This window comes from Perissodus microlepis, chromosome 10, assembly GCF_051167445.1.
Source record: "Perissodus microlepis isolate ML-2025 ecotype Zambia chromosome 10, ASM5116744v1, whole genome shotgun sequence".
Taxonomy (NCBI): domain Eukaryota; kingdom Metazoa; phylum Chordata; class Actinopteri; order Cichliformes; family Cichlidae; genus Perissodus; species Perissodus microlepis.
In genome coordinates, this window is record NC_140470.1 from 14,535,749 (window position 1) to 14,561,770 (window position 26,022).

Genomic DNA, 26,022 nt, shown 5'->3' on the forward strand with positions numbered 1-26,022 from the left:
AGGGCTAGCAGTGTGCTGTAGCTGAATCCTGAAACGTGATGCTGTGATTGAAAATGTCGAATTAACAACTTTCCCACGTCACACTCAAGCATTTTCCTTTTCTTGTTAGTAGTTTAAGAAATAACTTTGGTCTGTAGATGTTGTCCATAGAGAGTAACTTTAAAACAATATCCAGGACATTATGTTTGCAGTGAGGCATCATGACCCTGTTAATCGCCATTGAGAAAATCAGGTTTATTGACAGCAGATATTTCAAAGGAAAATAACTTTGCTCTTTTCTTCTTTTGTTAGATTATTTTCTTGAGGATGTGGAAATTACGGAGTACGAAAAATAAAGGAAACTGTGGTGCAACAGGCTGCACTCAAATCCTGAATTATTGTACATATGTAGATGGACACAGATTTTTGCTTTTTCACTTGATTTGCATAAGCAATGTTGTTTTCAATGCCCTTTACTAGGCTAAAATGAGCCCCTACTACTTTAATTAGAAAGTAGTGCAAGTGTCTGTAACGTGAACTTAAAGGCCACATAGTTCCTTCATTGTGTCTAGGCTATGGTGTTTGCTACTCAGCTGTAAAATCTTACTTGCCTGTCTTCCACACTTCTTTCACAATGTTTAGGACACACATTTGCACTTCCATTGAAGCACTGCGGCCTAAAATGTGATGTGTGTCCTGTACTGCTGCTGTCTTAAATCCACTTAGTCTGTACTCATGAGACACAAATCCTCCCCTCTCCTCTTGATTGTGCCACTCTCACTGTGGCTTTTAAACTCATCATCTTGTTAGAGAGGTAACAGAAAATGGACCCTATTCCCTTTTGGATTCCCTGAACAGCCCAAACAGCCCTTGTCAGTTTTTCTGGCACTTATCAAAGCTTGTCAGTGATGTGATCAAACTGGCACAGCCACCTATTGTGTCACTTTGAGTTACCACACCCAGTTCCCGGGCCTTTTATTTACTTCAAAGAACCCATCAAAGTATGTGGTTATACATGGATATTAAAGATGATGGACTTCCTATTAACAGATCTCTCTCCAGAGTTTCTTTTCTGACCCCCCTCTCCTCCCCATTTATGGCTTGTCATGCAAACAGTAACAATATCCTCGTGACACTTTCAGTTCCTTTCTTTGTTCAGCACTAACCAAAGATCACCAACTTTATGGTGACTTTTTTTGTCATTTAACTATCTCTTAATGTTTGCTCATATTTTTTTGGCTTAAAAAATCTTGTCTAGGCCCAGAGACTGATTCCAGGTCTTCCTAGCACCCCCCAAAACTTGCTTTTAATCCCTTTTTTGGCACCGTACAGATGCTGTCTAGTGTGTTAAACATATATACTGTGCAACTCTCAAAATTATGCGGTTGTGTGACTTCCACTTCCTATGAGCTGCCTTAAACTCAGGCTACCTACAGCAGTTAACACAGGGGTTAAAGTGGGCTGGAGCAAACCCGGAACTGCACTATTGCACCTTTAGTAAAAGAGTAAATCTGATAGGCAGAATAATACATATTACTATTGAGTAAGTTTTTTTTTTCTACCTGTACTTGCTTATAGCCAAAAGGATGGAGTAATAAGACAATAATGGCATGACATCCCACAACCTCATTGTGGGATTTCGTGTCACATCCCCTTGTCCGTCTCATCCCTACTGAGTGTTAATGGTGCAGATGTAAATGAAGCTGCTCTTCAAAAGAGGAGTGAGCATAAATGTTGTTTATACTTTTGCTCATAAACATTATTTTTTGGTGGGCAGTAATTTTAAATGTGTAGAATCTTGTTTCTGCCACTGAAAAAAATGCTTCCTTCAATTCATCCATTCTCTTCTGCTTATCCAATTTTAGGGTTGCCAGTGACAGCTGTTGTAGGGCGAGAGGCAGGGTACATGCTGGACAGATCACCAGTCTATCACAGGGCCAACACATTGACACAGACAACCATTCACACTCACATTCAGACCTATGGGCAATTTAGAAATGCCAATTAACGTAACCCCACTAACATGTCTTTGGACTGTGGGAGGAAGCCAGAGGAATGGGAGAGTACCCACGCAAACATAAGGAGAACATGGAAACTCCATGCAGAAAGTCTTGCTGTGAGGTAACAACGCTAACCACTGTACCACCAAATAAAAATAACAACACTAAAATAAAACCAAACCAAAAAAGGCAAATTTCTTTGCCATCGATAAATCAGAACTTCTGGTTATTATCTTAAAATTTAAAGTTGTTATATCTCAAGAAACCCCAAATTTGGAGATATTTAACTTGAAGTTTTGGATTAATGGATTAATGGATTGTCATTTTTTTCAGTGGCAAAACAAGCTTGTGTACGTTTTGAAATTATTTCCCACTTAAAAATAAGTGGAAACAAGCTAAATAAATTCAACAAATATGATCACACACAAACTGTTTATATGCAGTTTATATTGCAGTGTGTCATGCTAGCTAAATATACATGTGCTGCCTATTTACAATAGAGAAATGTGTTAGGCAAAGGAGGAAGATGAAACATAATTTTAGTTAAAGTTAACCGGTTATTTGCTGAGCAGATATTTGATAAACTGGAAATTTAAAGTTTACTTGTAATGCCTTAACGTTGGAGATTTTAATCAGACATGCATGACATGCTATAGTTGTGTTTTTTCATATTGTGAAACATCTTGCAAAGGAAATGAAAGCATCATAATTTTGTGGTACTGTATTCAAAGTTTGCAATGAAATACTAGGTACTTCACTACAGTTTGATACAGGCTGGTTAGCTGGCAGTACTGTGGTGAAGTCTACAGTCATGTGTTATGTTGGACAGGTGCAGAGCAGATTGTGGTATTTATGGTCAATGTAAGTTTACATCAAGGGTAGCAGATCTTAATTCAAAAGTAAGCTAATGATGCCGATAAGCTTCACTCAGTGGAATTTACCGTTTATCTTAACTTTATATCATCTAGTGGTTTCAGATCAGGGATGATAGCTCATACAACATCTGCGTCTATCTTGTTGAAAGTTAAGTGGCAAAAATCCACAAAGAGCAGGGACTCTCGCAGCAGCAACAGACCACAGCCTATACACAAAGGAAAATTTTACTGGATCTCACAATGCAAAATATAATTGCTTATTTCAAAGTGGTTCTTATGCCCACGTTGCACTGCTACACCCGTTTCCTCACCTGTAAAATCCCACTGTAACTCCCTGTTAACACCTGCACTTTGGCTGCAGGACTCAGTCAGCTGGGTGCTCTGGGTTTCTGTCAGAGCAGAGATGAAATCAACAACAATTACACTTCTTATGCTACAGGTTACAGAAAGCATGCACAAACATGGGTTCATGTTAGCTATGAAAATGCTGCCCTCACACTGGTTGTCCATGTCTGGCTGAATCAGTAGCATTATCTGTGACATTACTGTATATAAAAAAAGTTATACAGTCATCTAGCAGACATATAAACATCTCACTCAAGTATACATTTCAGTATCATTGCATGACAGCCAGTATTTCCTTGGAGTTTAGTGCTGCTCTGCAACAGGTCACTGTTGATGCTATCACTTTTAAAAAGGAAGTTCGCTTATTATACAAAGCAGGCACAAGCATGTCAGATATACTGGTATTCCAGAATAAGGAAATCTACACAGTGGACCATAGTCAGTATTAGTGCATCATAAGGCCCAGTGACCTACTCCTCAGTACACAATTTGTGTTTACATCTCTCTTTAAGCTTGTTGAACATATGTCAGTTGGCTTGGCGCACAAGTACTGAGGTAGGAGGCAGACATTGTCATCCATTTGTCTATTCAGAACCTTTTTCAGAGATTACATCTCAGGATTGTTTCATTATTTTATGTATTTATTTATTTATTTTAGCCTAAATCAAAAGTGTGCAGACTGAAACAAATGTGGTAGGTGCCCCCCCCCCAGCTTTTTGTCTATCCATAGACTCATTGAGGAGACCTACATAGCTGTATTTTGCGTGTGCATGTGTGTGGGTGTATTCAGGCTGGTGGGAGCACTGTATGAGTAAAATGATGTACAAATCAGTGCAATGTCTATGACAAAAAGCTCTCATTTTAAAAGCTGTACATTGTACTGCAAAATGCATCAAACATGCAAATCACTGTCACTTGTGTGTATTTTTATGAGCCTGATCAATGTAAACCTGTTGCAGTGAATGCACACCCTGTTACTAATCTGTCACTGCAAAGTCCAACTGTATGCAGGTCACAGCTGCTGCATTGAGGTGGTAGACAGGCAGAATTTTGCCTGCAAGCTATATCTTTCTGTGAATTGGAAGAGGTCCTTAGAAGAGCCAGACATAGAACAAGAATGACAGCTGCTGATGGCTACTGGGCTCTGCTTCTACCCCACAATTTAGTCTTGTGGCAGCATTAATCAGCATGCATCTACAGGTTGGTCATTACACCCCGATGACACTCTCAGGGGCCATTTAGCAAACAGTTGTGACAAAGGTGCTCATTTACTGTATTTCACCAGCAAAAATTATTGCCATGCAAAGGATGTGTGCTTGTTTAGGTCACAATGACTGAAGCGTTTTTCGATGGTCAGTGTTGTGGCCTTCCAACTGAACATGACTGAGATTACACTTTATATTATGCGATTGTGTGAGGATTGTTTTCTATGTTCACATGGTGGTCATTTATGAAGAATTTCTGCCCCATTCAATCTCATCTTGGCTATTTTACAGTGACAAGATTGCTTGATGTATAGTCACAAGATCTGTGGAAAAAAAGGCATGACCATTTTCAGTAATTGGGTGCCCATTTTCTTGTCCATTAGGTACTTTCTCACAATCACTCAGACTTGTGCTCCACGTTTCTAGAGACAGATTTTTAAAAGCTATTATTGTGACAGGGTAAGCATTTAGGATATCTATCTTTTGCGTCTCCATAAGTCACACTGCCCCAGTAACAGAGCAGCTGTCATGGCACAGTTGAGGTTTTCTGATTTGGGTCATGGTTGTACCTGTTTGTACAGCAGAGCTATTGCAAGTGAGCAAGCGATGTGCTTCGAGCCTTTCCTCTACACTCCTAAAATTTCAAATCAGATTCTTCCCAGCTCGTGTTTTGTAATTGTTGCTCTTCTGCGTTACGTAATGAGCTCTATAGAGCCATGATATGAAAAAAAGAAAGAACAGTCATAACAGAAATAAGAGTTAGAAAAAGATTATGATTTAGAGCAGAATTCATTCCTTTTTTGGAGGTGAGGCACATACTTGGTTATTACTGTTACTGAGTAAGCCAGTACTTTAACTACAGTGTTAGTTGATCCCTTTATTGTTTAAAACAGTGTGAAGCTCTTAACGCTGATGCATGTTTGTGAAAGTTGCACAATTATCTCACCAATGAGGAATGTCAATTTCCTTTCTGCTCTAGTTGTGGCATTCACCAGATATGCAATGTCATTTGAAATACTCAAAACCACAGTGGATGAAGATGGAACATATTAACTTTAGTTGCTACCACCTGATTACTTTCTGTTGTTATGTAAATGTACTGTGTTACTCCTTCCCTTCCATGATTTAGAGCATTAATACGCTTACTGTACAATACTGTGCAGAAGTCTTGAGCCACTTATCATTTCTTTATATTTTGCTGGAAAAATGGGAAATGTGTGCCGCGATTTTCTGAAATATGTGCAAACACGCAAGGAAATACAGTACATAAGGCAAAAACAGAGTATGTACATTTATAAGGCGCTTGAAAGTCAATATTTGGTATGGCCACCTTTATTCTTCAACACAGCATGAACTCTCTTAGGCAAACTTTCTTGTACTCTCTTTAAGGATTATTCAGGATTAGTTCTCCAGGCTTCTTATATTATATATATTCAGAGTTTTTCTTTGGATGCTGGTTGCTTCTTGTTCTTCTCTCTCAAGATGATCCCACACTTATTCAATAATGTTGAGCTTCTGGTTCGAAGGAGGCCAATCAATGACTGTTAGTGTTCTTCTGTGTGGTTTTCTATGCAGGTATGCTTTTAATGCACTGACAGTGTGTTTGGGGTGTTTGCCATGCTAAAATTGAAGCTTTTGCCAATTAGATGCTTTCCGTATTGCATATTTCCATATTGCGTGGTGGATCTGATGATACTTTTCTGTTTTTTGGCAAGCTCTCCAACACCACAGGCTGAAGCGCAGTCCCAAACCAAACAGGGCCTCCACCACAGTGTTTTACAGCTGTAGACACTCACTGTTGTACCTCTCTCCAGTCTTCCTCTGTACACGTTGATGGATTTTCGGTCAAGTTCTTGTGTAATTTGGCATACCTTAGTCTTTTCTCCTTGTTTTCCCATCTTTAAGAATAGCTTCTTGACAACGCCCCTCCGCTGAGACCAATGATGAGGCTCCAGTAAAGAGTATTGAAATATGCTGAAAGGTTAGTTTGTAGACCTGCCACTTTTTATTGTCCTCTACTTGTCCAGGTTCCTCAAATTTGTTTAAGGACACACTGCATACCATACCAAGTTTTCAACTAATAGATCTTTGAAAATTACCTTGTTAGTGGAAAAATACTAGCTTGCGTTTGTATAAGTATACCAACTGGAGCATTTTTCACAGATTTACGTAAAGAAATGAAAATGTGTTTTTGCAACAGGATGGTAGTAACAAAGTGCAATGCAAAGGTGCAATTTAAAATTGGTTCTTTGCTAAGCCGTCTGTTATGTGCAGGTCTACAGGTCAGTGTTAAGTGGCTTAACAAACAACAAACATTCCACTGAAAATGGTCAGGTACAAGGACTGGACTGAAAATGAGTGAAAAAGCAGCCAATGTCCAAAGAAAAACTATTCTTCAAGGCCACATAAAAGTGGTGGCTTAAGATTCTTGCACACTAATATTTGTGTATATATATATATATATATACACACACATATATATATGACTACAGTAAACATAAATATATGACAATTTTGGTATATGAAAGATACAAAACGGGCCAAAATTATCTATCAGCTGCAAACACAATATTTGATTTACAAATTATATTTATATCAGTAATTTAGAATGGGCACCGATTGGTAGCAGGTACTTGAGAAATAAGATTCAAGTTTTCAGCTTGCTTAATGGTTCTTGCTGGTTAGACAACAAATGCTAGAGAATGTCATGTACCTAACGGATTTCAAACAGTATTAAGGTTATTAAGGTTAAGCACCATTTGTGATGCAAAGAAAGCTCTGGACAAAGCACAAAACGGAGTTATCACTTCCTAATTCTTCCCGATCCACAAAATGCTGACAGTTTACTTATGTGCAGTTTAACATATCCAGCATCAGAGATACTTGCTATAGTTTAAATGTCTGTTAACATAAGCTTTTGATTTCACACACACACTAAAGCAATGCTTTGGACGATTATAAATTTCCATGTAATACAGAATTATGTCTGGGCTCATGGAGAATAATGGGCTTACTCTACGTTCAGCTGGATAAGAACTATGAAAACAAGTCTGCAATGCCATGCAGTTTAAAGCTTTCAATTTTATATCTGGTTTATTATTTTCTTCCATAAGTGCAAACTGCTTAAGTGAGAGTTTAAAAGTATTTCGTAAGATCACGAGACTGGGGAAATAACAGCCTGCACAATGCCATATTGGTAGATATGATAGTAGACAAACATGATAGACTGCCTGCTTGTTCAGCTTAAACATGATTAAGGAAAATATGCATGTGATATCATTGGCAAAAATGCAGTAATTTAATAGCTATGTCTGCTTTTATTTGTATTCATGTATTTGTAATTTTATGGAAAAGGGTTTTTTGTAATTAGATCAATACTGCATGCACCTTCTGCTGCAGGTAAACTGCACCTTTTCACCAGCTTTTATCAAACATTGCATCGCAAGTCTCTGATAAACAGGTCAATATTTTCTGTGTATAATTAGAGAAAAAGTCATGTTTTATCCAGAGCAGTTACCTTAACTGTAAAGCCACACATCTTTGTGTCATGGCTGTTATACTGCAACACTGCAGCTTGCAAACAGCTGGCTGAAATCTACCATCAGACAGAGAAGCAGATTTGGATTGGTTAGTGGTGTGAATGCAGATTAGTCTTACAGTTGGAACCTAATCTCGCAAACAATAATCTCCATTAATCTCCAGCCTGGTTGAATTCACAAACTGGGATGAAGGCTGCGTTTGAAATGGCAAAACTATTTAGAGCAGAACACGAGGATAGTCTGTCTGATACTTTCTGCGACAGGTGGAAACCCTGTCACAGAAAGGGTTTCCACCTGTGTTTTATATACTTAACAGTCAGAAATTTCTAGTGTCAGTTCTGTTACAGTTTTATTATATTTTAAAACTGTGCTAATGAATTGGTACAAAAAAGTTTACTGGTCCTTCTAAAGCAACAGGGACAAAAAAAGAGGATATGGTTAGAAGTTGCAGGAAAATGTGGACCAGCACATGAAATCAGCTCTCACTCAACCCATCTCTATCACACAAGAATCTCTATCACACAAGAATCTTGCATAACCCCAAACCCTATCACCCCAATTTTGCCCGCTGGCTGCTGCCAGGAAGATCTGAAGGAAGACAAAAAGATAAAAAATAATATTTAAAAAAAATATAATAATAAAAACGCTATCAGAATATCAAAAGGAGAATAAAAAGGTCACCCTTGCCTCCACATAACCCAGATTTGTGTGTTCTGATAAAATGATCCAGATTCAGTCTAAATACTTAATTTATTCTTCAACTTTATTAGATCTCATGGTATACCTCAGAGGAAAACATCCACGTCCATGTTATCAGCTATTCAGTTAAACAGCTCATTCACCCTGGAAGACACCATTATTTTTTATAAACCTCCCTGTAAAACACTAGCACTGGATTTAATGTACAGTGTCAGCACCAAAGGACATTTTAAAGGATGGTTGAACCTTTAATTATACTTTATCAGTGAGGCATTGTAACATGGCATGGAAGCCTCCTGCACCTGATGCATTGCTTTTTGATACGAAGAACCTTCCACTAATATGCCCCATTTCCTTCTCTTTACCTGTTTTACGGTACAGCAGAATCTCATGGGCCTTGACGTCTCAGACACTACAGTGTAGTGCTGGACTGTGACTATGTGGTGGACCGAGTTGGGCTTTTAGATTAGCTTACAGCCCTTCAACCACTGCCAACATTTATAGAAGTCAAATCTATTTATTCTTTAACACATTTAAAAACGACAAGGGATAACCAAAGTGCTGTACAACTAAAAGCAGTATAACCGAGCTGGGAAGACAAACAATAACTCAGTCACATTTAGGTGTTTTAATCTGCTTCTCGAAACTACCAGAAGCATCTGATTAGCTGACTTTAAAGACATATCAGGAATATCCATAGTTAAAAGTTCAAAAACGTAAAAGGATTCTAATCAGTTTAAAACCATTTATTTAAAAAAACAACCAATAAAATCTTAAAATCAATTCTGCAACCAGGCATCAGTGTAAAGAAGCCAAAAACAGGGGAAATATGGTCTCATTTACGTGTGCCTGTCAGCAGTCGAGCTGCTGCATTCGTTGTAGACAACAAAGCAGAGCCTGGCTGATTACGAAATAAAGGCTATTGCAATAATCAAGCCCGGATGAAATGAAGGCATGAATTACTTTCTCAAAGTCAGCAGATGAGAGAACGTTCTTAATCTTCGCGAGGGCTCTCATCTGGAAGAAATTGGTTTTAACAACAGAATTTATTTCTTTATTAAATGACGCTGCCATCAAAGATCACCTCCAGTTTTGTTTTGTTTTTGTTTTTGCAAAGGCGGTTTTGGAATTTTCCAAAGGGCCAAGGTCACCTTTAAATGAGGAATGTGAGTCACCAAGCCCCCCCCCCCCCCCCCCCCTTTTTTTTTTTTTTGTTCATTCAGGTTCAAAAAGTAAGCACGTCATCTTGACCTCACTATTGTAAATCTTTCCTTAAAGCTTCCCATTTCCATTTAATCACCTTAAGCAATGGCGTCATTAACAGATTAAATATTATTGTCTGTGGCATTTATGGAGACTCCTTCCACCCAAACAGGGAAACAAATAATCCTCAATCCATCCATCTTTACAACCGCTTATCCGATTCAGGGTCGGTTCAAGGCACCCTAACGCAGGGCTAATATATGATTCCTATTATATTTTTGTATGGTAGTCTTTACTGTGTTTTTCTGTGATTTTCAGTCACTACTTTCTTGTTTCCTATTGTACAAGTACTGTAGTACTGCAGTGGTAGTGGAGATCACAATATTTGACTATGTCCACTAAATAGTCGCAGTGTTCAGTGCACTATTTATTAGACTAAAAGCTGGGCCTACAGCTAAAATTTTTAGCAAACGTTAAGCAGTGTATCTCAACCTCACTGTTCTCTCACTAAATCTTTTGTTAAAGCTTCCCATTTCTGTTTAATCACCTTAAGTGATGGCGTCATAAACAGATGAATTATTACTGTCTTTGGCATTTATTGAGAATGCGTATCCCACCCCACCAGAGAAACAAATGGAATAAAAGCCACAGATCTCTTCAGTACCAGACGCTGAGCAGTTTCTTAGCTGAAAATAATGCAGAGTAGACTAATCATCCAACCTTGTAAAATAATTTTGCTAATAATGCACATAGAACGATTTGAACAGCATTCTTTGAGCATCCAGACAGCCAGCCATTCTCTTAACTGTTTATTCTTTTCAGGGTCAGTTCGGGACAGTCTATCACAGGACTGATATATTATTTCTATTGTATATTTGTGTGACGGTGACTTTCAGTCCTTACTTTCATTTACAGTTTCTCCTCATGTGTCCTGTTTCACTGTATGTGTCTTTTCTCTCTGTGTGTGTTTTGGAACTGGGAAGATGTGCTTAGTTTCTTTAAATGACGACAACACAATGAAAATCTGCTCGAAACGTTTTTTTTTATATTGTTGGGATGTGTCAGTTCATTCATAAACAGATGTCCTCAACCTCTTAGAGCCACATAAAAGGATCTGCATTTAAAAAAATATATATCTACTGACGACATCGTCAGTAATAAACCTGACAAGTTAAAAATTTGTAGGTTGGTATTTGTTTGTGATTTGTGTAAATTAAGAATATGCATTAGAAAAAATTAAGTAGGTCAATATTTATAAAACGGCCAGTGGCTTATTCTTTGGACTACCTTGAGAGATGGTGTAAGAGAGGAACTTTAATAAGCACAGGGAAACTGTAAACGGCTTTAGGTGTTATCATATTTTACCAGTTTTATAAATTCAGTTATTTTTGCTGAATACCTAAAATTGCTGGCCAGAAGTTTAGTAACAAAATGTGTATATAACACTTGCTAGGGACATTTTAGATAAATAAAAGAAGAAATCAAAGAACATCTGGCACTAAAGAGAACATTAGTCTAACACAAATGTTGGAAATATTGTAGTTCTTAGACTTTGGCCTCTGTAACTACAGTTTACACCCTCCAAGTGGACTTTTTAGCAGTTAGAGTTTTTCAACCCACTGAAGAATGTTGACTTCACCACAATGAGGCAGTATATGATCAGGATCAGGACGAGGAAGTGGGAGAAACACCAAAAAGTTGAAAGGGATGAGTCCGTTGGGAATGTCCCAGCAGTTGTTAGGCTCCTTGCCTCTACAGCTGGAGCAGTGTCAGCAGCACTCAAATGGCCACAATCGCCGTACAGTCTGCAAGATATCAACAGCACAACAACTGTGAAACTCACAGCCATTTGGATTTTACTTTGATGACAAAGGCAATCTGTTTTTCCTGTCGTTGGAACTATGCTGTTACTTCTGCAGTCAGCTATAGGCGGATGTTTTTCTTTGACTAAACTAACTGTAATGGAGTCCCTCAGGGAGAGACAATCATGTGCAGTGTTAGGCTGGACAAAAAGATGCCCTCTTGTAATTCTGCGCAGACAGTTGTGTAGAAAAACATACCCCTGAATGCCCTGGGGTGGACATTCCTAAAATACAAAGAATCGACTCTTTCAAATACTACAATATTACTACAGGTATACTTCAGAGCTAGCACTGAATAACATAAGGCATGTACTGAAATTTAAAAAGGAAAAAAAAACCTACTATAGATGAATGACTAAGAAAAAAACACAAAATTGCCAATGAAATGGAAAAACACACACACACAAAAAGCACATATACCTGGTTTGCAGCGCATGTTTCCACACCTTATACCCCTATTTAGTGTGTTTACGTTGGCCTGATCATTATGACTTGTATCCTCCTGCTTTGTGAAGGCAGTTCAAGTTTACTCAGCCTTTTGAATTATTCAGTAATTTGCAGCTATCTTGGGCTGCAATACGCTTCCTTCACAGGCTGCAGCTAGTGCATGTATTTAAATATTTAAAACTTGTTTTTTTTTTTTCTTTATATTGTGCACGCCATGAAAGGCTGTCACCAAAAATAACCTCTTAAACTCCTTTGGTATTATCATTAAATAAGAAATCAGTAAATAAAAAGAGACAAGATCCTATTTTTAAACGTGAAGTCTAAATATGAGACATATACAGTGCTGTGGGTTACCACCCCTTGTTTCTCTCAGAAAATGTGAAATAGTTGCAGAATTTATTGAAACATATGCAAACGCACACAGAAATGCAGCATATAAGGCAAAACAGAATTTCTAACAAGCCTGAATGTGAGTATTTGATATGACCACATTTATTCTTCAACACAGCCTGAACCCCTTAGGGAAGTTTCCTTGTAGTTCCTTTATGTAGTCTTCAGGACTAGTTCTCCAGGCTTCTTGAAGGACATGCAAAGCTCTTTATTGGATGTTATCTGGTTTGGAGTTTCCTTCTGTTCACTGTCAAGATGATCCTACACTGCTTCAAAAATGTTGAAATCCTGGATCTGGGGGGCCAATCCATGACTGATACGAGTTTTTACTGAACTGGCACTGTGTTTTGGCTCCAAACCATGATGGAGCCTCTACCATGTTTTATATATGGCTGTAGATACTCACTGTTTTAGCTCCCTCCTGACCTCCTCAGTACATATTGATGATTTGAAACACAAATTTCAAATATGGATTAATACCTCTGGCCAGATTTTTGGTCCAGTTGTGTAATTTGGCATACATCAGCCATTTCTCCTTGAGACTGTTTTTTCGACAGCTACCCTTCCACTGAGACCATTTCTAATGAGACATCATTGAACAGTAGATGGATCAGCTGAAGGGACCGATGCGTCTCTCAGGTCCTGTGTCCTTCTTTCCTAAGCACGTTACATTCAGACACTCGTCATCTGTTGTGTATCATTTTTTAGGCCTCCCACTTCTTCTTTTGTTCTCTACTTTGCTCAAATCTTGTAAGGACACGCACGTTTTCAGCTAATAGCTCTTTGGGAATCACTTTGTTAGTGCAAAAATCCAGTTTTATGCCTGTTAAAACTGCGTTATTTTTGGATTGTTTCATAGATTAAATAATAATAATAATAGATTGGATTTATATAGCGCTTTTCAAGGCACCCAAAGCGCTTTACAATGCCACTATTCATTCACTCTCGCATTCACACACTGGTGGAGGCAAGCTACAGTTGTAGCCACAGCTGCCCTGGGGTAGACTGACAGAAGCGAGGCTGCCATATCGCGCCTTCGGCCCCTCTGGCCATCACCAGTAGGTGGTAGGTGAAGTGTCTTGCCCAAGGACACAACGACCAGACAGAGAGCCCGGGGATCGAACCGGCGACCTTCCGGTTACAGATACACTTCCCAACCCCCTGAGGCTGTTAGTAACAAAGTGCCTAACTTGTCTCTTACGTGTCAACACAACACTGGTTCATCCCTTGAGTTATGTGCCTTTTGCATGCTTGAATGAGTCACAGGTCAGTGTTAAGTGGCTTAACAAACAATAAACATTCCTCTGAAAATGGTCAGGTACAAGGACTGGACTGAAAATGAGTGAAAAAGCAGCCAATGTACAAAGAAAAACTTTGAAAGACCTTCAGAAAGTCTGGAGAACTATTGCTCAAGACCACTTTTAAAGACAAATAAGAAAGTCTGGCTCCTTGGAAGTTAAATATAGAGAAATGACAAATGAGTAAAGACTTTTGCACATGCATAAATGTAAAACAAACATGATTTTTTTTAACTTCAGTATGAAAAGGATTAGACTGCAGACTAGTCTTTTTGATTGGAGCAAAGAACAACAGAACATTAGAAGTTAATTATTCATTGACACTAAAAAAAACCATTGTGGCCCATCTGTATTAATGGCATAGAGTGTAGATCAATGTTGGAAATCTGCACTGCATACAGTTTATCCATCATTCCAACTAAATTGGGGGAAATAATCCTGGGCTATTAACTTTGTTATATACAGATTTTGCATTCTTTACATCGATCAACAGGTTAATCACATCACATATGAATTAATATCACTTTGGATTAATACATGTGAACGGCATAACTCACAAACTACTCAGGTAACCTCTTTTTTTTTTTTTTTTGATCTGAAGCCTCATGAAGCTTCTTGGTTTGCACCAATACTAAACTGGTTACTCTTTTCCCTGCGTCTGATACTTGTTGTTTCTGCAGCCCGACAGAGCACTAGATTCACTTTTGGTTGATAATTCTTATGAACAGAATAATTGCTTAAAGCTGGAGGCCTGTGGTCATGATTGTGCTCACACAAATTACTCTTGAGATCAACACTGTTTTGGCATGTTGCAGAAGTAGTCTACTATTGCTCAGTCCACGGAGGGAGGGCATAGCTGGCAGGCACACATTTCGCTTGTCGATCTTCGTAGCTGCAGGCGTATCATGGAAGAAAACACATTCCATAAACATTCCATAAACTGGTTTATAGGCGAGAATAGAGCTCCTCAATCACAAGGTATAAAAGGTTTGTGTAAACAGCTTAACGTCTTCGGCGGCATCTTTAGCTTTGGCTCTAGCTTCGGTTACTGTAGAGCACCACACAAGTTTTTAAGTATACATACGTGCGCACTGTGTTTGTAATGTCAGTGACACTGTGGTGGAGAACGGGAGTTAACACAGTCTTACTTAATCCCTAAAATAAAACACAAACACTATAATCAAAACACAAATGCAACTCTCGCTGTTTCATTGGAAATTATGACTCAATGTAGCCAAACCCGTGTAGCTTGTTTTGGCTGGAGAAGGAGAGGAACAGTATCAACTGACAGTGTAAAATGTCAAGAAAGTGCCAAGTCTTTGGAAGAATTATAGTACAGCTTATTATTGCTTCTTATTATTGGGCAACAGTAAGAAGCAGGTTGCATTAAGCAGTGGCAAACATGACTTCATTTGTGATTTGTGTATTTTAGTATTCACAGCCTTAATTTGACTTATTGCAGCAGCATTTTTTTTAACCTACTCATCAGTTAACCATTTGTAGCTCTGGGCGATTCTTCATTACACTGTCACCTCAACAAATTGTCTGCTAGATTCACAGGAAACAACGTGGCAATAAAGAACAGTACGGATGATAACCTTTCACTGAGGCTCTCTCTCTCTCTCTTTGGCCTTCAATTACTATAGGCCCCGGGCTACTGCTTCACTCTCATCAAGCATCAGTTTCTTGTAGTCTGCTGGTTTTATCAGTAGATTTGGGCAGGTTTTATTTAGTCACTACTTGATGACAGACCTACCAGCGTTTTGTACTTCTTTTTAGGTCATGTCACAGTAGTAAAATTTGTTCAGTCACTGGGAACAGAGTGTTGCTTAGAACGTGGAGCACATTACTCTCAGAGTAGTTTATTTGTTTTGTTAATTTGGATATCTCACATTTCAGTCCACCTTCTTAAAAGGTACATACAGAAATAGTTCATCCTTTCCTCATCTGAATCTGAACACTTACTGTTTTTTGTTTTGTTTTTTTTTATGGGGAATGCATGCAGATCGAGGAAAAAAGAAATTCCCAGCTCGATGTTGTTGCTTGCCGGTGCTTGTGCGTGTTATACTTTTGGATAATTGGCTGAATTTCTCTAAATACATTTGCTATAATTCTGAGTCTGCAAGCATATGCACGCTTTCCTACGTCAGCTGGTTGTAGGATGGCTAGCTTCAAAACTTGCCTGCATTTGCGCCGTGATTCAAGCATGAACACTGACATGCAGCCTCTGTAAGATTTAATAGACTGAAATAAACATTTGTCCGAAAACTGTGTAATATGACAGCCAATTATGCATTGTAGCAAAGAAAGCTGATGGTGTCCATGACAGGAACTTCAACCAAAAATAAACAAACAAAAACAAAATGATAGGGAACAAAAGGACCATGGGAAGGGCAACGGTGTTTGTGTGCAGCGTGCCGAAGTGTTGAAAAGAGGGGCTGCTGGCACTCCTGCTGGGCGCCTCCCGGTGTGTTTAAGGGACGTGTCCGGCCATGTTCACCCCACACACACAGTACATATCCTGAGAGAAGGTTTGTTTCCTCAGGTATGTTGTAGGTGTGGATTGATGTGTGTCTTAACATGAAATAACTTTACACAGAATGGAATGGCTTTTTAGCGGTGTTTGGAAGTGGACCAAGATAAAATCCTGTCTCTCTCAACAGGGGTCTCCGATCTTGGGACAGATGTTTACTTTACAACAGAACTAACGAAAATATGCATCATTTGCAGATTGGAGATAAATTGCCTAATTCTGTGGTCTATGACTGAACGTAATACCGAGGAGGAGATTATGACGCTGCTGACTCACCCAGCAATAACATGTCGACAACTCAACCGTTGTATTCCTCAGTATTTACAATATATATATACGGATATTTCATTCATCACACCATAAGATGACTAGATACTTGACGCCCACGCTCACAGCAGTCCTTGTGTGCCGTCCGAGAACTGGTCTACAAACTGTGACGCCATCAAGTTGTAAACTGTGGACATTTTCCAGTGGAATGATTTGGGAAGTATGACGTAGGATAGTAAACCCCCCGCCCCAACCCCCAAGGTGTTTCAGAAAATTTAGGCAATCATTAAAAATTTCTGAAATTCTAAAAAGGTAAAAAGCAAGCATGTCTGCGCGTGTGATGCATGCCAGGGCGTGTGTTTTCGTCGTTGGCTGTTCCTCTGTCCTTTAGCCTTGCTTTCTTCTGACCTTCCACCAGTGCTCCTGCTCATTATTGTGTTGCTCTAATCTGGAGGGGACAGGACTGGGTGCAGAAGTGTATTTATCTTCCTGCACAAATAGGACCTCTTTCCGTCTGGTCGTTGCTCAGCTTGTTGTTGAAAGATAGCGAGCAGCGTAGAGCAAGCTTCAGTGTGTGTGTGTGCAGAAGGAAACTGAGATGTGTCCCAGCTGGCCCACAGACCAGCACACTACCATCACCTCGCTGCAGCAAATGCAGACAAAAGAGGAAATATCTCCTTTGTGATACTGATACCCCTTAACTCTGGGGGTGTTTTACCCTAAATGAGAACGCAGCATTCCTCACAGTGGTCTGTTGTACTTGTAAAAGCCACTAAGATCAGTGTTACAGAAAGTCCCTGCAGTGTGAGCCCCGTAGCCTCGTTTCCGCTTTTTCCCCATCACATCTGTTGGGATGTGTACTTTTACTACACATTGTCTAGGCATGTTTCTTTTCCTTCCCTTGTTGTCTTCATGACATTAGGCTTAGAAGCGAGGAGTTATCATACTGCAAATGGTCATGGGCCAGGAAACCACTGTAGGCAAGCCAGCAATACAAAACAACACAAAATGTACCTTGAAAAATATCACGGTAGATGACTTCTCTGTTTGCCCTGTTAAAACTGTGAAAGGTCATTCTGGTTAAAATACTGGGTAATTATTTGACCTTAGTTTTGCACTGCAGTCAGTGAAACTCTGACCCTGTCTCCAGTGTCTTAGCATTTAATTTTTATCCATCTAAACCTGGTATAGCATGATATTATTATTATTACTTGGCTTTTTGAGCAATAATAAATACTCTTGGCTGAAATTCAACTATTAGAATTTAAGCTAAAGCTTTGGTACCGCACCTCCATCACTAAGCTGGTGGTGGCTTGCCTTGAGCTTGAGCTTTAGCTAGCTTTGACCTCCTTCTTAGTGCTGGGGTTGTCAGTCGCTGCTGTGCTCGGCATTGGATTTAACTGCTTGTAGAGAGTTAGAAAGAGGGTTTTTTTTCTGTGTGTGTGTTTGTGTGTGTGTGTGTGTGTGCCTTTGCAGTCATCTTGTCGCTTCGAGATGACCCAACCACAGCCTTGGCTTCCTGTCAGCTACATCTGGCTTGCCAGAGCTCAGTGTGAGGCCATACTGGCACCATCAGCTGGGCCAGCTCTCTTGCCCACTTATCAAATTCACTCAATTTGAGACCACCTTGGTCTGGGCTCATGCCGCCAAAGCATGATCTAAGCTTACACATGCGTAGTGGCCTGTTTTCCAGGAAAAGCCTAGATTGGTGAAAAACAAACAAAGAGATAAGACAGAGTCTCGATAAGCCCAAGCTCAGCCACGAATTGCAAATGACTTGACCAAGGAGCTTCAGTGTGTGTGAAACACTTCACAGTGTCCTCATTGTGACATGTTTGTGCTTCTCTAAAAGCACATTCTGGAGATAAAGAAAAGTGCAGAGCACAAAAGGAATTTGATTTGATGTGAAGAATGCAAAGCAGAGAACGGATGAGCGTATGTTTTTCAAGGGGGGGTGCTGATAAGAAAACAACCTTCCCGTGTTTTCCCATGTGTACATTTATGTTTCGGTTTTAAACCATGTATGAAAACGTCATTGGTGGATTCACTTAAAAAAAAAGTTCAGATATGTTTACACGTGATTTATTTAAATCCGCAATGTAAATGTTTTTCAGTCATGGAAATTTGGGGGTATTGGTGTTATTATTGTGTGGTTATAGAAACAGATTGATATACTATTAATAGCTCTATATGTATTTCATAATTCTATGTAAGATGGGGAAATTTGTTTTTGTCAGTTTAAGAGCTAAAATGTGCGCAATGGAAAAACCCCACTATCTTGTGATTCAGATGTGGCAAATTAAAGGTCCGTTTTAGTAAACTACATGCAAGTGGTTTGTATTTACTACACTACGAGTGGAAAAAGGTCAATTTGAAATGCATCAGTGACCCACGTGCATCTTTTATTTACATGCGGATGCACCTGTGTGTTTGCATGCGTATGCGTACGAGCGTGTTTGAGGGGGTCTGTTTGTATTTGAGTGTGACAGTGTATACTTTGTCAGCCTGAGGACACTTAGATTGAGTGTGTTGTTCTCTCTGGCGAGAGCGCACATATGTGTTTGCGTGAAGACCTCGTTCTATGTGGGTGTGTGTTTGATAAACTGTGAGAGCATGTGGGAGACTGTTTGTCTATTCATCTGGGTGAGAGCAGGAGAGATAGAGCAGAATGAGGAGGTGGAAGAGCAGATCTGCTTCCAGCCTCTATCTTCAAGTCAATCTGCTCCGTCACACAAACCTCTTTATGTCTCCTTTGGCAGAAGGGAGGGAGACGGGCAGAGAGAAAGAGAGAGCAAGACAGACAAAGAGACTCAGAAAATAAATATGTTTAAATGGTGGATGAATACAAGAGGAGGAGAGAGGGAGAGGGATTCAATCAGGCAACCTTAAGAAGATAGAGCGGATTTTTTTGTTTAAGAGGATCAAAGTCATACTCAGCTACTCAGACAGCATCTGTCATTTAAAATGTTTGTTCTATTTTAATCTCAGCAATGAGCTATTCTTATCCAGCTGAAAGGATATGGCTAGCGAACGTGAAATTCAATGACTTTAATATTTATTTTCATCATCAGGGAGCAGAAAATTGTTATACAGAGTTTGCCAGTTTAGCCCCACTGGAAGTCGAGAGGCAATTGACATCCTCTACAGCTTTCTGTACAGTTTCCTGCACACACACGCAACACATTCAATGCACGCACAATTTTTGTCTCTCTCTTGCTCTCAAGCACACATAACCCCACACTTCATCACATTACCATAGCAAGGCCAAAAAAAAAAAGGAATCAGTTTTCAGTTGTGAAACAAAGGAAAAGCACACACAACAGTACATCTGTGTGAGTAGGTGTTTGTCTGCCTGCAGTACAGGCATTAAGAGCAAAACGTAACATAAATCAAAATCTGCTTAATGGTAGGTCTGACGCTAATGTATGGCTGCCATTCTCTCTCCTCTTCGTTCTGGCAGCCGTCCAGATTAGGAAGACAGTCGGTTAGAGTTGGGAGGCACAGAGATCAAATCTGGTGGCAGGGTTGGACTGTTATTGCAGTATCATGCCCCACCGGCCGATGAGCTGCTGTGCTCGTCTCTTGTTCCTCTCAGCCGCAATCAAACCTGTCACAGTGTGAGTCAGCGTGGCCGTAAGTGGGGAAGATGCCTCTTGCCATTAAATCAATCAGTTATCAGACACACCAGTCACATTTTGTCCACTGTGGAGCCACATCTAAAGCTGTGAGAGGTGTTGGTGATGTCACGTGTCTCTCAGAGCGAGCTAGTGAAGGATGGAGACTGGTACAGAGCGGGAGAACTGAACAAACTGGGAGGCTAAAGAGCTGAAATCTCATTTTCTCAGTGGCCTTGAGAGTGGAGCATGCTCAGTGCTGATGTTTGTCATCTCTCCCTCTCTGAGATGCTACTGCAGTGCTTCCCAGCAGGCTTGGCACAGGCTTACTCATGGACATCTCTCTTATAGAGCGATACAGTGGCCAGGCTGCAGCTGCTCGGAAGATGCTTCCCTCTGCGTTTCTTTGTTTCGCGGTGTTGCTCCGTCCCTCCACGCCCTCTTATCTTACCTGTCTTTCAGTTCAGCCTCCCTCACTCTTCCTCCCATTGTATTAATCGCACATTATCTCCTACTTTCTCACTAGCATCCTCTCTGCTTTCGCTCTCCCGGTCTCTCATTCTCTCTCCGCCCCTCCACATCCCTCTCTCACATACTCTAGTTGCTACCTTTAAGACTGCGGTTGCCATGGTGACAGCTATGTGCTGCAGAAACGTCAAAGAGCTAAATCCACACAGGATCACTTCCTTGTTTTAACACTTGTGTTCTTTGCTGTCGTTTCCCTCTGGTTTCTGGCAGTTCCCCTTAAATAACAGACGGACACGCTTGATTTGAATGCATCCGACCATTTTGCCATGCTGTAAATGAGGCAGCAGAAGCAACTTGTGGCTTCTTTTCTGTGATCCCGATCCCAGCTGTTGCTGAGCACACTCATTAGTAACACTCAGATTTGGAATCTCCGTTGACCTTGGCGCAGCTGACCTTGAGAAAACAGCCCCTTTCTGGGAACTCCAGATGTCACCGACATTGATTTGTGTCACGTCTCCACTCCACTCAGCAGCTCGCAAGGTGACATTAATCGATGGCGTCTCGACCCTCCTCGGCTGTTGCTGGCCACACGTTGTCCGCTTGTGCAGGCATTTGTAGCACATGCACATGAGCAAACAGCAGCTGTCAAATTCATGCAGACAAATCTGGGTTTGCTGCAAACTCTTTGGTTACTACCACACAGCATGTCTTTATTTCAGGCACAATGTGTTTTTTATTCCAGCAGCACAGCTCAGCGTGTGGTCAGCTGAAGAACAGATGCCTTGTTAAAAAGGTGAATGCAGCAGGTGGGGCTGTTTTCTGTCATCTGTTGAAAGGGACGTTCGTTTCACTCGCAAATTCCCTCTTTCATGCTTTTTTTTAACCCTGTCTTCCCTTCTCTTCCTCCATTACTGCTGTTTTTTTCCATGCTTTCTATTTATTCTAGCTCTTTTTTACTTCTGCTTCTCGTAGAAGGTTTTGTCCTCTTTCTTCTCCCCCTTGCCTTTGCCTCACCTCTGTCAATCAAAAATATAGATGTTTGTTAAAAGCAGGCACTTTACCTTGCTTTAAGTCCTGAGTATACACTTTGCTGGAAAAAAATAGCAGACAGATGTAAACAGTAAAACCTAATCGCTGTTTAAAGCCATTATGTCTAAAGAGATAAACTCTTGTGCTTATGAAAGGGCTTTTTTAAGGAGTATCAGAATGATGATGTGCAGGTATGTTGCTGCTAGGAGGCTGGAGCTCAGCTCCATCATGCAGGGAAGCTATCTTCCCTTTTCTGGGAGAAGCAATGAAGGGGTTAGGAGACAACCAGAGATGGGATCTATGAAGCATTTATGGGTAGGGCATATATCTATGGAGGATCTATGTATGAAGTTACAGAGGTTGGCTCCTTTTTTCTTTGATTTCTTAAAGTTTTGCCACTCCCACACTGGTCTATTGTGTCTCTCCACCTACAGACCCTAATCCAAGGACAGCCCACGGCTGCTGAAAAACAGCAGATGCTTTAGAGTAGTGTAGAAAAAAAAGAAAAGAAAAAAGAAGAGATCTACATGTTCATGATCTACATGTTCATGACCATATTTGAGTTTGGGTGTGTAAAATGTGAGTTTATTTCAGACTTCCATTGTACTCCACAAGGTCATATACAAAATGCTAGACCTTGTTCAGAGCTTAGGTTCTTAAAAACCTAATTTTCTCACAGTGTGTTGTCTACTACAAGTCCGCCTCCCCTCACTTTCATGTGCATGCTCATGCAGTTCTTGCATATTTTATGTAACCGTCCCAATGGGAGACACTTGTGGCAAGCAGGCGATTGTAAAGCTCATTCGTTTGCATCCACACTCTACGCTGCAGATTTTAGCACGCGTTAAAAGAAATGTTTACAGAACCTAAAGGTACATGTTGCTGTTCAAGATCAACATCACACAAATGCCCCTATAGCTAAATACAGTACACCCTCATAGGTGATGTCATCCTGTGTCATTTACATCTCGTGGCTCCGTTTGAATAGATTTTGAGATCTTAGAAGAGCATGATGAGCGATGCCCTGAGAGACTAATCTTCTCCCAAATCTGCATGAAGTCATCCTAAAAGGCACGCTTTTTTTTTTTGTTCCGACGTCACAAATACTCGCGTACATGACAGATGCATGAATTGCAATCCCACCCACACTCAAGCAGTTCTTTGAGCAAGTCTCATCTTGTAGGATAGAGGCGGAGGAAGTGCGTTTTGAGACTGCAGCGCAGCGGGGGGATAAAGGTGGTAAAGGGGCAGTTTTCTGTGATACTGCATCCCCTTAACAGTACACAGCTTCAACTGCTGATTTGTTATGTCACTGAGAACAAGAGAGGGAAAGCAGAAAGAGCCATTTGTTTTTGAACTAGAAAAATCTCCACCTTGAACCTTACTGGCATGTCAAATACTGGCCTTGAATCGACCCCTCCAGGTTCCTTGCCCACAGCTTATGCCACTGAGTGAGCTGACCTGTTAAGACATGACCCTTCGGCTGCCCCTTTCAATCCCTGCTGCTGCCGCCTACTCCCAAGTGGCGTCAAGAATCCTCTGAGGGCTTGACTGAGACAAACCCCGGGATGGTCTCACATGTGACTCATCTACAGATTTCTTTTTTAAAACATGAGTTTCATTGAGTCATTGTGCTCTTGTTTCGATGGCACTTTTTTTTTTTTTTTTTTTTACATAGTCACATCTTGAGCTATGTCAACTAAAGATAACAGATTAACTGATGTTGTAGTTATGTTCGCATTAAATGCTGTTTCACACAAATACAAAAAGAAAAAATATCCTTTTTATATTAGAGTCAGGCAGGACGGTGATTGCCTATTTAATATTTAAGTTTCTGCCACTTTTGGAGCCACACATGTACCTCTACTGACTTTTAACTTTCTCCATTTTCCTAAATTCCTCTAAATTATGAATCCCTAAATTCTTTGAATACACAGAATGCAACAGAGGCATGAAAAACTGAAATGCACATTCAACTTTCAGAGATAAGGAAATATCAGACATTTTATTTTGACGTTCTAGCATTTTTGTGGTGACGCACTTTGTGATATTTATCTTGAAAGGCGCTGTGCGAATAAAATTTTACTTTTACTGTAAAAACTGGCATTCTAATACTTATTGCTGCGTGGACATTGATGACACCGGGCTAACAGCGGCAGTGAAAGGCAGAAAGACACCCGGAGACAAGCTCAAACTTGCCTGTAATACTTAGAGGTACTAACAGACAGAGAGAGGAGAGGAAGGGGAGCAGACCGGCAGAGCCGATTTTTGTGTAGTTCTGCAAGAAGCAGTCTGTCGCCGATTGGGATCTGACATTTTGGCACCTCGCGCACACACCGCTCTCTTACACGCATCCACTGAATCTGTTTTCAACAAATGTTTAACAGATGTGAAGTGTTTTGGGACCCCAAACATCAACCTGGTAAGGGGCAAGTCTCCGCCTGAATTATGTGGCTGAGGTCAGCAGTGCAAAGTGGACAGCTTAACTTGTCTCACTTCACTTTCTGCACGCTTCATTACAAATGAGAGGATGCTGCTGGGACAGGAGAAACAGAGCCACGGAGCTTGAATGGGCTGACTTCAGATTTTCACGTGTACTCCCTGGATCTCTCACTTTGTCCTCAGCTTGGGCTTCTGGGCCTGGAAGACGCTGTACTTATCTGATAGATCCAGTAAGACAACAGTTGATTGCCTTAAAGCAATGGGAAATGCTTTCTTTGCCTCCCCCACCTTTTTTCTTCCCTCCTCCTTCTACAGTATTGCCCCTTCCTGCTCCTCTCTCTCCCTCCTCTTATTGGAGCCAGTTTATATAGGAGGAGAAACGCTCTAACAGGCTCAGAGTCTGGTGGTGCCCACTTGCCACACGTTCCCAAAAAGGACTACCTGGTTTTTTTCCTAAGGATTTACTAACATCTGACAGCATGACAGAGAACGGAAAGAGGAAAGATAAAAAAGGGAGAAAGAGGGTGGGTAAGAAAGGACAAAAGGAGACAGAAGGTGATCCCACTAAAGGTAAAATTAAATGACAGATGATTTCTGTGTAACGTGTGTTCTGCTTTGTGTGTGTGTGTGAGACAGAGAGAGAGTGTGACAAAGAGAAAGATTTGGAGAACGGGAACAAGTGAGATTAAGTTTGCGTTCTGCAGCTTTATTACGAAAGTGTGGGAAAGTAAGTATTCCCTCGGCTTGTCAAAGCTTGCTGCTAGGTTGTCACATGGAAAAGACTTCTCAGGTGGTCAGCTTGAAAGAGAAACATCTGGTTTTGGCAGCACTTTTGCATGGAAGTCAAATGAAAGGACTTGTGTATAGAATAAGCTTTCAATTAATCCCTGCACCTCACACGACCTAAGTGTCGTTTTATTAAAAGGTCTCTGAAAACTGGTGACTGGCTACAACACGCTTGTGTTAGTTCACAGTTCTGTTCCCGTATCACAGTGCTTTATACTTTTAAAAGCAGTGCGTGTAGCTGTAAATCATGTTTCATTACACAGTCTTTAACGGGGTTAATAATTTAAGGGTTTAGCCGTGTTTTCAGTGCTCATCAGAATTTTAGTCCGTGGTGAGTCATTCAGTGTGAAAGTGTCTCCGTACTTTTGCTCGAAGCCACTTATGAAATTTGAATAAAATGGAAGCTGTTTGTCTTTCAGAGTCACTAAGGTGGCGACGTGCTTGCTCAGTAGAGGATCCTACAAGCTGCAGCATGTCACTGTAGGTTGACCTCAGGTCATGGGGAAGCACAATCCCTATTTTAGTAGCATCCAAAAACAAAACTTTGTTTATTACTGTAGCCACTATGTGTCATCTTCCGTTTGATCAGATACTCTATTTTAGGCTCGGTCTCTTCATCTTTATAGTCATTTTGATGCCACTGATCTCAGTTCTGTCAGCTTCCAACAGATAACCATCAAGACTAGTCATATGATTTCCAAAAAAACCCCAACAACCCCCAAACAGTGTGTTTACACCACTTAATTCTTTAAATTGCACTCCTTTCATCCTAAATATTCTATCGTATACTATTTTTGTCCTATTTACTTTATATAATCGTTCTATTACACATGCAGATCTGATCATATAAATAATTCCCAGTCGTCATTCCAAGTGTGATTATGATCTATAAACATGTCAGGTAAACAGCTCCCCAAACGAAAGAGGACTTGGAATATTTGCAGATTATCTGTGTGTGTGTGTGTGAGAGAGAGAGAATTTGCCGCACAGCTGCTGTGCACACAGAAAACAGCTGCATGTAATGTGTATCTTCTAGTTTAT

At 40.4% G+C, this 26,022-nt stretch overlaps 1 protein-coding gene across 2 annotated transcripts in view; it reads left to right on the plus strand.

Annotated features, from left to right (window-relative positions):
• The window catches only part of nrg2a (neuregulin 2a), a 76,151-nt gene that overhangs the window by 1,304 nt on the left and 48,825 nt on the right, over positions 1-26,022 (plus strand). Inside the window, exon 1 of one of the 2 annotated variants that reach the window (XM_084942316.1) lies at positions 24,253-24,765. The exons of the other annotated variant lie outside the window; for it this stretch is intronic. Coding sequence (XP_084798442.1) covers positions 24,675-24,765 — 91 coding nt within the window. The 5' untranslated portion in view covers positions 24,253-24,674. Of the gene's footprint in view, positions 1-24,252; positions 24,766-26,022 lie in introns of those variants that run through there. 2 annotated transcript variants of the gene reach the window in all.